The sequence below is a fragment of the Haemorhous mexicanus genome, chromosome 2, assembly GCF_027477595.1.
Source record: "Haemorhous mexicanus isolate bHaeMex1 chromosome 2, bHaeMex1.pri, whole genome shotgun sequence".
Taxonomy (NCBI): domain Eukaryota; kingdom Metazoa; phylum Chordata; class Aves; order Passeriformes; family Fringillidae; genus Haemorhous; species Haemorhous mexicanus.
Window position 1 is genome coordinate 45,308,778 of NC_082342.1, and position 13,225 is coordinate 45,322,002.

Sequence of the window (13,225 nt, forward strand, 5' to 3'; positions counted from 1 at the left end):
TAAAAATGTCTTCTGGATTTTCTTGGTTTCATTGCCTGGAAAACTGACTTTTAATTTTAACTTTATGTGCAACACCTTGTTCATTTTTGTTATAATAGAGAGAACTTGCTTTAATAGAATATATTTCAATATATATTTTAATATATTCTTTTAATAGAGAGAACTTGCTTTAATAGAATGTATTTCAGTTTATCTTGTAATGATCCATAAAGAAATTATTAAAAAGCACTTCATAATGTTTACTTTTTCTCTTTATTTCTTCCTTACTGATGCTCTCCTGCTGGTATGTAATTTCTCTTGCTCATTTTCAATTTCGTATTTTAAAATAGAAATTTGAAAATCTATTATAAATATATGAAATTAATTCTCTCATTAAATTCTGTAGGTTCGTTGACACAAACTGCAGACTTTGTATTGGAAGTTCTTGCTTATGAAGCACGCCGCTTGTTCCGTGACAGAATTGTTGGCACAAAAGAACTTCAAGTATTTGATAACATTTTGACCAATGTGTTTCAAGGTGATTGGGGCTCAGATGTTCTGGACAATATGGCAGGTAAGCCATTCGAAGCCTACCACAGAAACCTGAAATATTTGTTTAGGAAATGCCTAGTCAAGTTAGACAGCATATGAGTTGAGCACCTGAAGTTTCAAAAGTTTCCTTTTTTTTCACAGATACCTTTTATGTAACTTGGGGAGCTTGTCAAGAGGCATTCATCACACCAGGCCAGGCACTACCACCGCATGGGAGGCCACTTGGCAGACTAAACTCAACAGACCTGAAAGATGTTATTCAAAAAGTGAGGCATGATTAAACTATATGAAGAATATACACAGCAATGATTCTAGAGAGTTTTTGCTAAGAGTAACATGCAAGCAACCAGGTTTATGGTGGGGGCTGCCTCCTGTTCAAAGAATCACTTTTTTGCATTTGGTGAAGGGAAGACTTGTGATGTTATGTGGCAGGCAGTAGGAAGTATGTAGGAAGGTTAGGTTGATGAATGGACATCAGTTGCCTTTCCTGCTGATTTACAACAGTTTGATGAACCAACGCTTTGAGAAACATTTATGTCCATATATATTTATGCATTGTTTCAGTTCCTAAGTGTTTTATTAAATGATTTCATTTTGAATTTGCAATATGGTTCCATAATTTTTTTTTAAGAACTGCTGGAGATTTACATGCCTTTAAGTAGTTAAAGTACAAAAAAGTGAACTTGATGAGGAAATGCAAACATTTTAATTCCTCCAGGCTATCTTGATTTTTCAGGTGAGAGTTTTGAGATTGTCACCCTTAGTCATAGTGTTTGATGGACTGCAGATGGGAATCTACCACCTCTCCTTAAGTGCCAACTTGTGACCAATACACTGTATGGGAAATTATGAAATTCAATAGCCTCAATAAGAAGGGAGTTTGTTGGTTTTGTTGTTTTTTTTTTTTCCTGACTGCACAGATACATTTGGCTTCAAAGATGAGGTTTTAATGAGTATAACAAGGTCATAATTTAATCATTGGATCTGTTGTTGTGTTTCTTTCACTAGGAACTTCCATAATCTGCAATTATGCAGCAATTAGGTGCCTAAAACACTCTCCTGAGTTATTAATTAATCTGTAGTCAGAGACACAGCTCAGTCTTTGTTCTGGTCCATTATTCAGTTTTAATTAGTTCAGTGGTAGATTCCTATTTCAATATATCAAAGACTTCCAAGGTGTTCTGGTGCTGGTCGTAGTGTGATATGTTAATTTTTGATATATTTATTGCTCATAAAGGGTATGTGAGGTTTCTAAATTCTGTGGAAAAAAAAAAATTTCTGAATGGAGCCCTGTGTGGTCTCTTCAGCTTTTAAGCCCTTTTTTTCTAAATCTTAAAATGTTGGATGTTTGCATATCTCACTGCTTATATTTATTATTAGTGATCAGATTCTTTTTCCTTTTTTAAAATTTTTTTTAATAGGGTATAATTCATTATGGACGGGACAAAAAAGAGATAGATATTTTACTGTTCCATGAAGTCCTCAGTTATGTGTCCAAAGTGGACAGAGTGCTGAGTTTTCCTGGAGGATCACTTCTTTTGGCAGGACGGAGTGGTGTAGGTCGTCGGACAGTTACCTCTTTAGTCAGTCATATGCATGGAGCTGTTCTGATTACTCCCAAAATTTCCAGAGGTTATCAGCTGAAGCAGTTCAAAACTGATCTTAAATATGTAAGTCACTCAGTTTGATCTATTTTGTAATGCTGTAGGTGTATGTTAAAGAAAAAAAAAGAATATGGGAATTTTGAAAGACACAAAAGGTCTTGTGAGAAGAAAAATGACATTCTAAATGAAGCAAGTAATTTTTTAGAAGTTCTCACTCTAGATGTATGTACTGTTCTTTAAAGTAACTAATCGAAAATCCACTTTTTGGAATACCAGAGCTCTTTTTGATTGTTGTAGAACTTATAAATATGAAATTTATGTGAATATTTATATGAAAAGCTTTTTCATGTATATATTTCCATACTTTTATTTTCTGTCTTTACTATGATCTAATAGTAGTTAAATCAAATAAAATTTTAGTGATTGATGAAAGCGTACGTATTATTTAAAACCAGATGCAAGCCTTGAATCAACAGTTTCTCATTACCTTCAGCTATGCTGAAGAAAATTCTAAATCTTTGCCTACACAAAAGATTGATACAATTCTCTCATTGAGTCATATACATAAATATACTCTATATTATGAAAGAGCCTGTTTTAATTATTTTTTCATTATTAAGCTGTATATCTAGGTAAAATATTCCTTATATTTGATATCTCTTTAATTGAATCTCCTGGAAATATTTTGTAAATATATAATAGTTCAGATGCTGTGGAGAAAATGTGTATGTAATATCTAGCCAAGGAAAGATTATGATCTGTGTAACTCAGGATATTGTATGATTATCATTCTCTTCTGGACAATACACTGAGGTTTAAGTGTCTTCCCTAGGTGATGGAGCTTGCAGGCATTGAAGCCCAGCAGGTGGTATTGCTGCTGGAAGACTATCAGTTTGTTCATTCCACTTTCCTGGAGATGGTCAACAGTTTACTGTCCTCAGGTGAGTCAAGTCCAAAGAGAGTATGGAGCTACTTTTACCACACAAATTTAGCTCAACGAGGCAGAATGACATGATGTTTTCTAAATTTATGTCTCTATCAGAAAGTTTAGTTAACTAAACTATGCTCTTTTGATTAGAGTACTGATATGTAAGAACATGACTCAAGGTCCACTTAGTTGTCCTTTAATTTACCCTATAGTACACTGCTTGCAGTTCCTCTAATTCATTTCAAAGGAGTTCTTGATAGCAGTGTAATAGCAGATTGAAAATGCATTCTACTCTTCTGCTTCCCTTTTATTATAAAACTCAAAATTGAGAGGTTTCCAATGCTTTACTAGATTGTATAGATTGAGTTCTTTAATTAAACAGCCATCAGCAAAACTCACTTTTCTGAAATGAGATGATAAACAACAGTAACAAATAACAAAAGTGACTTTATTTTACTGTCCAGCTTTGTACTTGGATCAGAGAGAGGATCATTGAAGGACTGAGTCAAAGTTGCTGAATTTTTTTTTGGAACTGCAGTAGTTTAAGAGCTGATTAATAAGAGCACCAGATTTTCCTGTCTCTCACGTGCTACCCCAGATCTACTTACAGTATCAGATCTTGATTATCCAGTGTTAAAACTTTGTCTGAGAATCTAGACAACTACTCACTTTCATGTTCCTGTGTCCTGGTGTATGACAGTGTGGTTTGATTTGTTTTGTATGCAGTACAAGGTCACTGTCTTTGGGTAAATTTGAAAGAGCTTTTTTCAACCACATTTCAGCAATGTAAACAAAGTAGACTGTTAAATAGAATCACTGTAATTTGGTTTCTTTTTTGTTTCCATGATACCATGAAAAGAATTGTTAAGTACGTGGGATAATAGCCAAGAAAGAAGAGAGGTGAAAACTATGAAATTTGAATTCTCTATACAGAGGATTCAAGGGAGACCTGCAAAGCAATTTAAAGAATTATAGTGTGTTTTATCTGACTCAAATTCATTCTTGAAATAGGAGAAGTTCCTGGGCTGTATAAAGTAGAAGAATTAGAGCCGTTGCTATCTCCTCTGAAGGATCAGGCTTCACAAGATGGATTTACAGGACCAATTTTCAACTACTTCACATACCGTATGTCAACAGAGTTATAAGTTATAATTAAATATGAAGTTTAAAAAGTGGTATAATCATGGACATATAATTTCTAACATAGTCTTTTAATTGTGTGCGGTTTTTACTTTTAATTAGTAATCAAATAGCAGGTATGAATAATATTTGTGATATTTGAGGGCACAGAACCCTCAGCTGAAAATTTATTTTTCTGTCTGAAATTTTGTACTGATGAATGTTGTGCGAATGTTATGAAATCTGCTGTTGAAAGTAATTAGAAGGAAGAAAGCTCTTTTTCCCCATTATTTTCTGGTTGGTATAGCTTTTACAGTTATCTAGTAACAGAGAATTCTTCTCTTGATCAATTATACCAAGAAATCACTTTGGATTCTGAGTAATTATAAGCAAATTTACTAATAGTTTTCTTAATTATTTGTGTTTCTTCCTTGGCCCAATGAGAAGATTTAATAGTTTGGAAATAAATCAAAGAATATGACAGAAAGAATACAGTCATAGCAACCAGCTGTGGAAGTACTTCTGATTGGTTCTGTTGGGCTGCATGAATTAGAATGAGAACTAGTGCTTTCCACTTAAATACTGCCAGCTCTTCAGAATTAAAAAATGCACTGTAGTACATTATCTGTAGTACAGATAATGAGAATTCATGGTACTTAATAAGTTTCTTCTTACAAACATTCCTTTCCTAGTGTGATTTGATGTTATAGGCTCTTTTTTTCAGAAATTGCCTTGTGATAAGTATTTTTAAAAAAGTAAATTATGTTGTATTTGCAATAAATATACCATCATGTAGTCAGATTATTTACTAAAAATTGTTGCATTTTCTTAGGGATCCAACAAAATCTGCATGTTGTCTTGATCATGGATTCTACCAATTTAAATTTCACAATAAACTGTGAAAGTAATCCAGCACTGTATAAGAAATGTCAGGTTTTATGGATGGAAACCTGGTCAGAAGACAGTATGAAAAAGGTAAGTTGCATTAATTGTGACTTTCTTAAATTAGTATCTCTAAATAGAACTGAGCTCTTGTGAATAAGGTCAAGATATTTAAGGTTGTGAAGGAATAATTATCACTATACTTATTTAATCCCTTGGTACACTTACACAAAGGTGGAAAATTCCACAGAACAGTGAAGTATTATTAGCATTGTTATTTTGCCAGTAACATTATGTTTTGTTCTCTCTGTGGGCTGACTTGAACAACATGATGACTACTATGACTCTGATCAAACTCAGCATTTAAGAACAAAATACAGACTACAAGCAAAATGTTAAAGCCAATGTGTTTTGTTTGTGTGGCGAGGTTTTGGTGTCAGGCTGGCCTGCAGGGGTGACTTCTGTGAGAGACTGCCAGAAGCTTCCCTCATGTCAGGTGGAGTTAATGCCAGTTGGCTCCAAGAAGGATGTGCTACTGGCCAGGGCCAGGGCTGAGCCCAACAGCAGTGGTGGCAGTGCCTCTGGGGTAAATATCTTCCAATTGAGAGAACAGGAAGTTATCAGTGACATGGAAAGGCAGAATTTATCTTTCTAATGCTAAAAGTATTCTGTAGATTGCTTATTCTAATAATTTTCAGTCTTTTCAAAAGAGAAACTAGATTAAAGGTTTGTGGGGTTTTTTTTTAATTTTAATTTTCACTCAGATTGTCATTGTTCATTATTTTAATACAAAAAATCATGTGATTTTTTTAGATACCTGAAATGCTTCTGTGTGATTCAGATGAACAAGAAAAGACTGGAAAAACACACAAAGAAGTTAAGAAAAAACATTCAGGTAATATTTAGGTAGACCTACTAGTTATTATTATTGTTATTAAACACTTGATCCCCTGTTGAGCATAGATAATAACATAGATACTTTGAGTATGTGTTTACCAGCATATTCACAGACTTTGTTGTTATTCACATGGCAGGCTTTTTGCACAAGGGAACATTAGTTTGGAACATACATCCTGGCTGATCAAATGCAGTCTCTTCTGTCACAAGCAATCACTGTATATATTCAGTTTTATGCACTGATTTAGCTGTATTTTGTTTTGGTCAGTGTCTTTCTTCTGTGTGGGTGTTATTTCACAACCTGAAAATTTGATGTTTTGAGAGTTTTTCAGTTTATATATTTCATTATTCTTTTTGTAGATTTTCATTTTACTTTATTAATTTCAAAAACTACTTTGTTTAAGTAATGCCTCTCTTTCAGAATAATTAGTTTTTATCAGAAGGCTTCAAATATAGCCATGTTAAAAAGAGTGTCTCAAAAGCAATCTATGAGACCAATGTCAACACTCACTTGCAGAATACCACTTTTAGCCGCTTTCTATAAAAGTAGCACTTAGAGGTCATGGAACTAACAGAATATAAGATAGTAAGAGGATCACTTGGAGTTTCTTGGTTTATATTGCTTTTTAATCGATCAATCAGAATAATGGGCAAAAATAGTATTTGGTGTTCACATTACCATCCCTCTTTATCCTAGATCATCATAATTAATCTAGGCCGAAGTACTTATTAGAGGCATTCATTTAGATATAGATATGCTTTAGCAATTTTTTCTTTTGTAGGGTAATACAGTTTATTTTACTGTATTTTGAGAAACTGTTCAATAAACTGAATGGCAGGGAAACCTTTTAGTTTGCCTGTTATCAGAGATAAGGGAGAAGACAAAAACACATGGGCTTTATTTCTAAAACAGTCCCAAGTATTTTAAAATTCAATTTTTGTAGAAGTAGTTTCTTAGACGATTAGCCTTCAGTAGTCTGCAATTAATTCTGCTGGCTTTTCCAAACAGCAAACAATTTCAGTGTATTTCCTTCTGAGAAATAGGCATTTCAAATGTATTTACATGTTGTTTCCCTGCAAGTACTTAAAAAAAGTGTAGTATTTGTGCTATTTTGAATATTCGTAATTCATATCTCAAAAAGCAAGCATATTTGTTGCTTTTTCTTAGTTATTTTAATGTGAGATAAAATTCAGTATAATTTTATCTGTGTAACAAATGGTGTTATACAGGTCATTCTGATTTTCTGAAGTCATTTCTGGCAATCCACGAGTCATGTAAAATGTACGGAGCAACACCTAGCAGGTATATGACATTCCTTCGTGTATACAGTACCATCAATAGCAGCAAAAGAAGGGAGCTAATAAAAAGGCAGAACCACTTGCAGGTATGTGTTTAAAACCCTTAACATATGTTTTTTCAATATATTCTTGCATTAGGAAATGTCTCCTGTATTAATGAGCTGTAGCTGCTAGCATGGTTATGTGATGTGTCCTCTATTGGCAACTGCTCATGCTGTGGTTTCAGGAGAGAAATAATATCAATCTTAATGCCCTTCTCTGTTCAAGTGCCTGAAAGAGTGAAAAGTGGTTTTCTTGTTTTTGTTAATACTTTTCTCAAGAACGTATCAGACTGGGCATGTTTTCTTGTTAAATGCTCTGTTAAATAAAGGTAATAATTTACTGGAAAATTAGAGATGTTTATCCTCAATCAAAATATCTTCCAGATAATTTTTTTTTCAAGTATATCTTGAATTATTGGTATTATGTAATTAGCATTAAGTAAACAATGTAGAAAGTGTGAATAAAGAAAATAGGCAATTTTGAGCGTAATTGAAACTTTATTTTATATATATGTTTTTTAGAGTGTTCAAATATGTAGAAATCAGATAATCTATTTTATTTCATTCTGTTTAATTTTTATTGATTTGCTTTTAGGGGAGATATAGTTACACTGAATTAATATCAGTTAACTGAAATGCTATTGAATTACTAGGAAAAATATTACATGCTGGTTGTTGTTTCATTAAAAGTTTATTATTTTAAGATTTTTTTTTTTTATCTTCTGGCTGTAGTAATAGATCTTAGAGCAACACAGCTAGAATTACCAGATCTAATTTTTAGGTTGAATAATATCAAGAAAATGTGAAAATTAATTAAAAAAAAAGATTAGTCAACATTATTCTTTGTCCATACTATTTGTAGCAAAGATTTATTTAAATCCACTTAAAATTTGTTCCTAAATATCTGCTTCTTATGAACCTTTATAGGCAGGTGTTTCAAAGCTGAATGAAGCTAAAGCCCTGGTAGATGAACTGAACAGGAAAGCTGAAGAACAAAGCATTTTACTCAAAACGAAGCAGGATGAAGCTGATGCTGCTCTGCAAGAAATTACAGTATCTATGCAGGTGGTGTATACAATCACATCAAAAGTGGGAGGAAAAAGAAAAAAAGCTATTTCTCTGTCTTTAGTCTCTGTAACTGCCTATGCTTTGTGTTCTTTTCGACTGTTACAAAACCTGATGCATTTACAAGAATTTGCCTAAGGGAAGGCGTGAGACGTGAATAAAGCTGCAACAGGACAGAGGATTATGTAATTTAAATCAGGTTAGAACTGGTTGAGTAGGAAGAGATCAGTGCAGTTTTGTACCTGAGTAGTGTTCACTGTTGTAGTTTAGTCTGTCTGAAAGTTTTCCTAGAACTTTGTAAATCCAAACTGATGGTTTTATGTTTATCCTGGATAGGAAATTTCACTGAAATCCTTACAAGTAGCACTATTTTAAGTAACAAATACCGGGAACTAAATTTGTGAACTATTAGAAAATATGTATTTCATGAGGTCTGGTTCTCAGAAGAAGTTAACCTCAGAGAAGGTTAGATAATATCTCTATATTTATCACTCTTTGAATTTTTATTCTTCAGCTCAGAGGAAGACTTTTTTTTTCAAAATTTGGTAATTTTCTTTAGTACTGTTTTCTCAGTCAAGTCAAATAATTGTGTAGACAGTAGGTCTCTACATTGACACTTCCTGGAATTATAAATGTAGGGTAAACTGTAATGACTCTGCTGTCACTGCACTGTTGTTTTTTGGGTTTGTTTTGGTTTGGTTTGGTTTTTTTTTTTTTGTTTTTGTTTTGTTACTGCTTAGTCTGGTCAGTCTAAAGTTTGATATCAAAGACATTCTCTGTATGCAGCAGAATAAATGCCAGGTCTTTCAAGCCATTTGTTTCACAGTGCTTTAAAGGTCCATTACTTCTATCCTTTGTAAGTCTCTTCCTATAGGCAGTTTTTAGTACTTTTAGGCTCTATCTGTCTGTAGTACATGAATTTGAATAATGATGACTGGCTTGGTGTGTTGATGATTTCAGTTTTAAATCTGCATCTGCTGTTACTAGAGTTACAGGTATGTGGGTAGCACAAACTACACTGTAGGAGAAAATCAAAGGATAGACCAAAAGCAATGAAACATGATGGCCCCACTGACATCAGAAAAATTACAGTGGAAATCTGATTATTTAGATTAGCATAAAGTATAGGTACCCTCTAACATTTTAATGTCACTTCAAATGATCTAGCTTATATAACAGAGAGAGCTCTAATACATACAGTCTCTTTTAATCTCCTTTCAGAGGAAAGCTTTTGACCTACAACTGAATGTTAAGGTTTTCTTATTCAGAGCGATCATTCAGTACATGTTCATTTGCATGAAATGTCTAATCTAGTTTTATGTAGCTAATGTTTTATGGATTTGAATGTAATCTTCAATAACATGCTGATCTGTAGCTTGGGTTAAGTGCTCAGAGGATTATTATTAAAGATTTTCTCTGCTTCTATGCATCTGTTACCTTCTGCTGCAGCTTCAACTCAGCTTGACAATTGCTGGTGATGATAATGTGTCATATACTGGAAAAACACAAACTCTGGGCTTCGTTGTCTTTATCTTTTAGGTGATCTGAGCCTAGAGTATTGATATTTTATGTTATACCTTTATCCTCAATGAATAAAAGACTTTTAAGGTCCTTTCTACTGTGATTTTATGGACTAGATTTTAATTGTTGTACTGAAGATTTTAGGATTCCTGGAGATGTGTAATAGCTACTGTAGACATTGGTCGGTACAGTACAAGTCCAGAAAAAAAAGTGTAAACCCAAACAATTTACAAAATAACTGTATGACATAAGACAGTTATCCTTACAGACAGATTGGTACAAAATTACAAGTAAAGAATCACTACCATGATTAGGAATTCTAGGCTAATAAGCTATAGTTCCAATACTTCGGCTTTTATGAACATGATCGAAAAAGAGTGTTTTAAAAAGATGGTGTTGTGAAAGAAATTGGCAAAGAAATGGAATCAGGACAAAGACAATGAAAGGAAAATAGTACTTTCAAATATAGTAAGAATGTTAGGCTCTCATCCTTATGATTTTCAGGGAAGGCTGACATAGGAATGGAAAATCAGAAAGAAGGGGAAAAAAGTCAGAATGAGCCTCACAGAGATAAAGATCTGGTCTGTGGTAAAGAAAGGAAAGGACACACTGTAAAAGCAAATTATGCTTATTCCATATAGTTTATTTACTTAGCCAGCCTGCCTAATATCAAATAGACTCAGCTATTTTGTTGTAGTTGGTATTGTGCAAATTATTATAATGAAGACTAAAAGAAATAAGAGACCTAAAGGAGTAAAGTCTGTGTAAATTTGCAAACTAAAGGATTTTTTTTTTTTTTTACAGAGTGCTAGTGAGCAAAAAGCAGAAATGGAAAAACTAAAACACCGAATAGCAGAAGAGGCTGCAGAAATAGAACAAAGAAAAAGAAAAATTGAAGATGAACTGAAAGAGGTTCAGGTAAGAGCTGATAAGGAAAAGTAATATTTTGCAGTCTGATTTTGTCTGGCTTATGTCCTGCTGTACAAAATGGTTTTGCAGAATTTATCCTTGCAATTCTTAAATTTTGCTCCAAATTATTTTGATAATTAAACTTTTATGCATTAGAAAACAGTATGCCATGTTGCAAATAGAGATTGTCATTCTGGCATTTGTGTTCTGTTAGATAGTAATTACAGAAAGAATTTTCAAGCCAAATCTTGCCTTCCCCTGCTGTTTCTATGCTGCCATGCTCTCTAGCTGAGTTCTGCTGATTTTATATAATATTTTTCAATTACTCATGTTTTATACAAACCAACTACATTACTTTGCTTTGATCAAGCTGCTAATATAGGGCTTTGTATGATCAGCGGAACGGACATAGTTTAGTGGGAGATAATTTACAGTTATTACTAAATCCTGAATAAATCCTAATGGTGCTCCAGCAAATTGCTTGTTCAAGAGATTTTACAGCTGTTAAGCATCAGGTTTTCTGGGAAGTATGTGTGTTCACTCACTGCTTTTAGTCTGTATTCTTCATACTATGCTTTTAAAATTTGTACTAAAGACTAAGAGAACAGTACAACAACTTAATTTTTTTTCCTTTTACATATCATGGGTACCAAGGAATTATATCCTTGTATTGAAAGAGATATAGAACTACAGGATTAGACCCATTCCGTGGTCTTTGCTAAATATGAAGGATGTGCAAGGTGTGCACAGTCTTTAATAATAATTTGTAACTTTGTTTCCTCACCATTTTGTTGCTTTGTTGATAAGGGTGAAGGATTTGTTTAGCTCCTGGAAATAAAAAGCTCTTGTCGCCTGTACTTCTATGGATGTTTACAGAGAGATCCCCAGTCATGCCTATAAATAGTAGTTAGCATCATTATTAAAAGATACCTGTATCACAATGTCAAGATTATATTATACTGTTTTATGTGGAAGTAAACTTATTATCACTTAATAAATACATGGCAATTTTTTAGTAACTTGTAAACATGAATCTGCATCAATGTTTCTTAGTAAATAAATAAAATAGTAAATAAAGTGTTTAAAAAGAACAAGAAATTGTGTGGAAACCGGAACAGGAAATGTTCAGTTTCTCGTATGCTCATCCCTCTTTTTAATGTGTTTTCATTCATGTTTTAAGCCATTGGTTAGTGAAGCTAAATTGGCTGTTGGAAATATAAAGCCAGAGGCTTTGTTAGAAATCCGGTCACTACGGATGCCCCCTGACATAATCAGAGACATTCTAGAGGGAGTTCTGCGCCTGATGGGGATTTTTGATACATCATGGGTGAGCATGAAGAGGTAAGAATTTTATTTAACCTTTAAAATTAAACATTAATTTACAATATTAACTACTTTCTGTTGTATTCAGGAATCCTGTGCTCAGAATTCCTCGGTTTCATATGGAAGTAACCTATTTAACATTTGTTTCTTCTTTTCTTATTTATTTAATTCTTTTCACAGTTTCTTGGCCAAAAGAAGTGTAAGGGAGGACATAGAATCATTTGATGCCCGTAATATTCCAAAAGAAATACGAGCAAGTGTTGAAGAACTTCTTTCTAAAAACAGAGCATCTTTTGATCCAAAGGTAATTCCTGATTGCATTACGTAAAATGACAATGAGACCAAAAAAAGACCAAAAGAAGGGAAACTATTGCCTGGTTTGCCAGCAAAATTTTTAGGATTAAATTCAATTAGAGAAAAAGCGATGAACAGAATTTGTCAGTATAAACAGATAAAGGTATAGCAGAGATAACTCTGTTGCATACTGTCTCCTAAAGTGAAAATTTGGTTGATGAGTGTGAAGGGGTGGGGTAAGAAGTCATTATGGAGTCAAGTACTCAAAGATTTTCCTACTGCTATAAAGTAAAACTCAGACCAAGGAATTCTAACTGGCTCCTTTGTCGTCCTTGTACCAGTAAGAGTCTAATAAATCATTCATTGATTTAAAACTTGTTAATTTCAGTTTAGCTTCATAGTTGTAAAAATACCCACTGTGGTTTTTTACATGGATTGATGGCCTTCAATACAATCTTAGTAACAATTTAAAAGATTAGTTCATTAGAAGATTTGGCTTATTAGCATATTTAAGTTGGTAACTAGAAAATCTGTTGCCATTACTTATCCTGTGTTTATCTCTTCTACATTATACTTCGAGGACTTTCTTATAACAACTTTTCTTGTACTGAATTTTTCAGAATGCTAAACGAGCCAGTGCTGCAGCTGCTCCATTAGCAGCTTGGGTGAATGCCAACATCCAGTATTCCCATGTCTTAGAACGAATTCAGCCTTTGGAAAAAGAAAAAGCTGGCTTGGAAGCGTAAGTTAGACTCTATTACAAAATCTGTGGTTTTAATTCTAGTGGTGGTGGGGGAAACTGAAGCTGCCAA

General features: G+C 33.4%; 1 protein-coding gene across 1 annotated transcript in view; it reads left to right on the top strand.

Moving 5' to 3' along the window:
- Positions 1–13,225, top strand: part of DYNC2H1 (dynein cytoplasmic 2 heavy chain 1) — a 145,922-nt gene that overhangs the window by 37,873 nt on the left and 94,824 nt on the right. Inside the window, exons 47-59 of the mRNA XM_059838623.1 lie at positions 386–553; positions 673–797; positions 1,953–2,201; positions 2,968–3,076; positions 4,075–4,188; positions 5,015–5,157; positions 5,878–5,959; positions 7,192–7,346; positions 8,229–8,366; positions 10,692–10,805; positions 11,977–12,137; positions 12,300–12,423; positions 13,034–13,155. Coding sequence (XP_059694606.1) covers positions 386–553; positions 673–797; positions 1,953–2,201; positions 2,968–3,076; positions 4,075–4,188; positions 5,015–5,157; positions 5,878–5,959; positions 7,192–7,346; positions 8,229–8,366; positions 10,692–10,805; positions 11,977–12,137; positions 12,300–12,423; positions 13,034–13,155 — 1,804 coding nt within the window. The remainder of the gene's footprint in view (positions 1–385; positions 554–672; positions 798–1,952; positions 2,202–2,967; positions 3,077–4,074; positions 4,189–5,014; positions 5,158–5,877; positions 5,960–7,191; positions 7,347–8,228; positions 8,367–10,691; positions 10,806–11,976; positions 12,138–12,299; positions 12,424–13,033; positions 13,156–13,225) is intronic.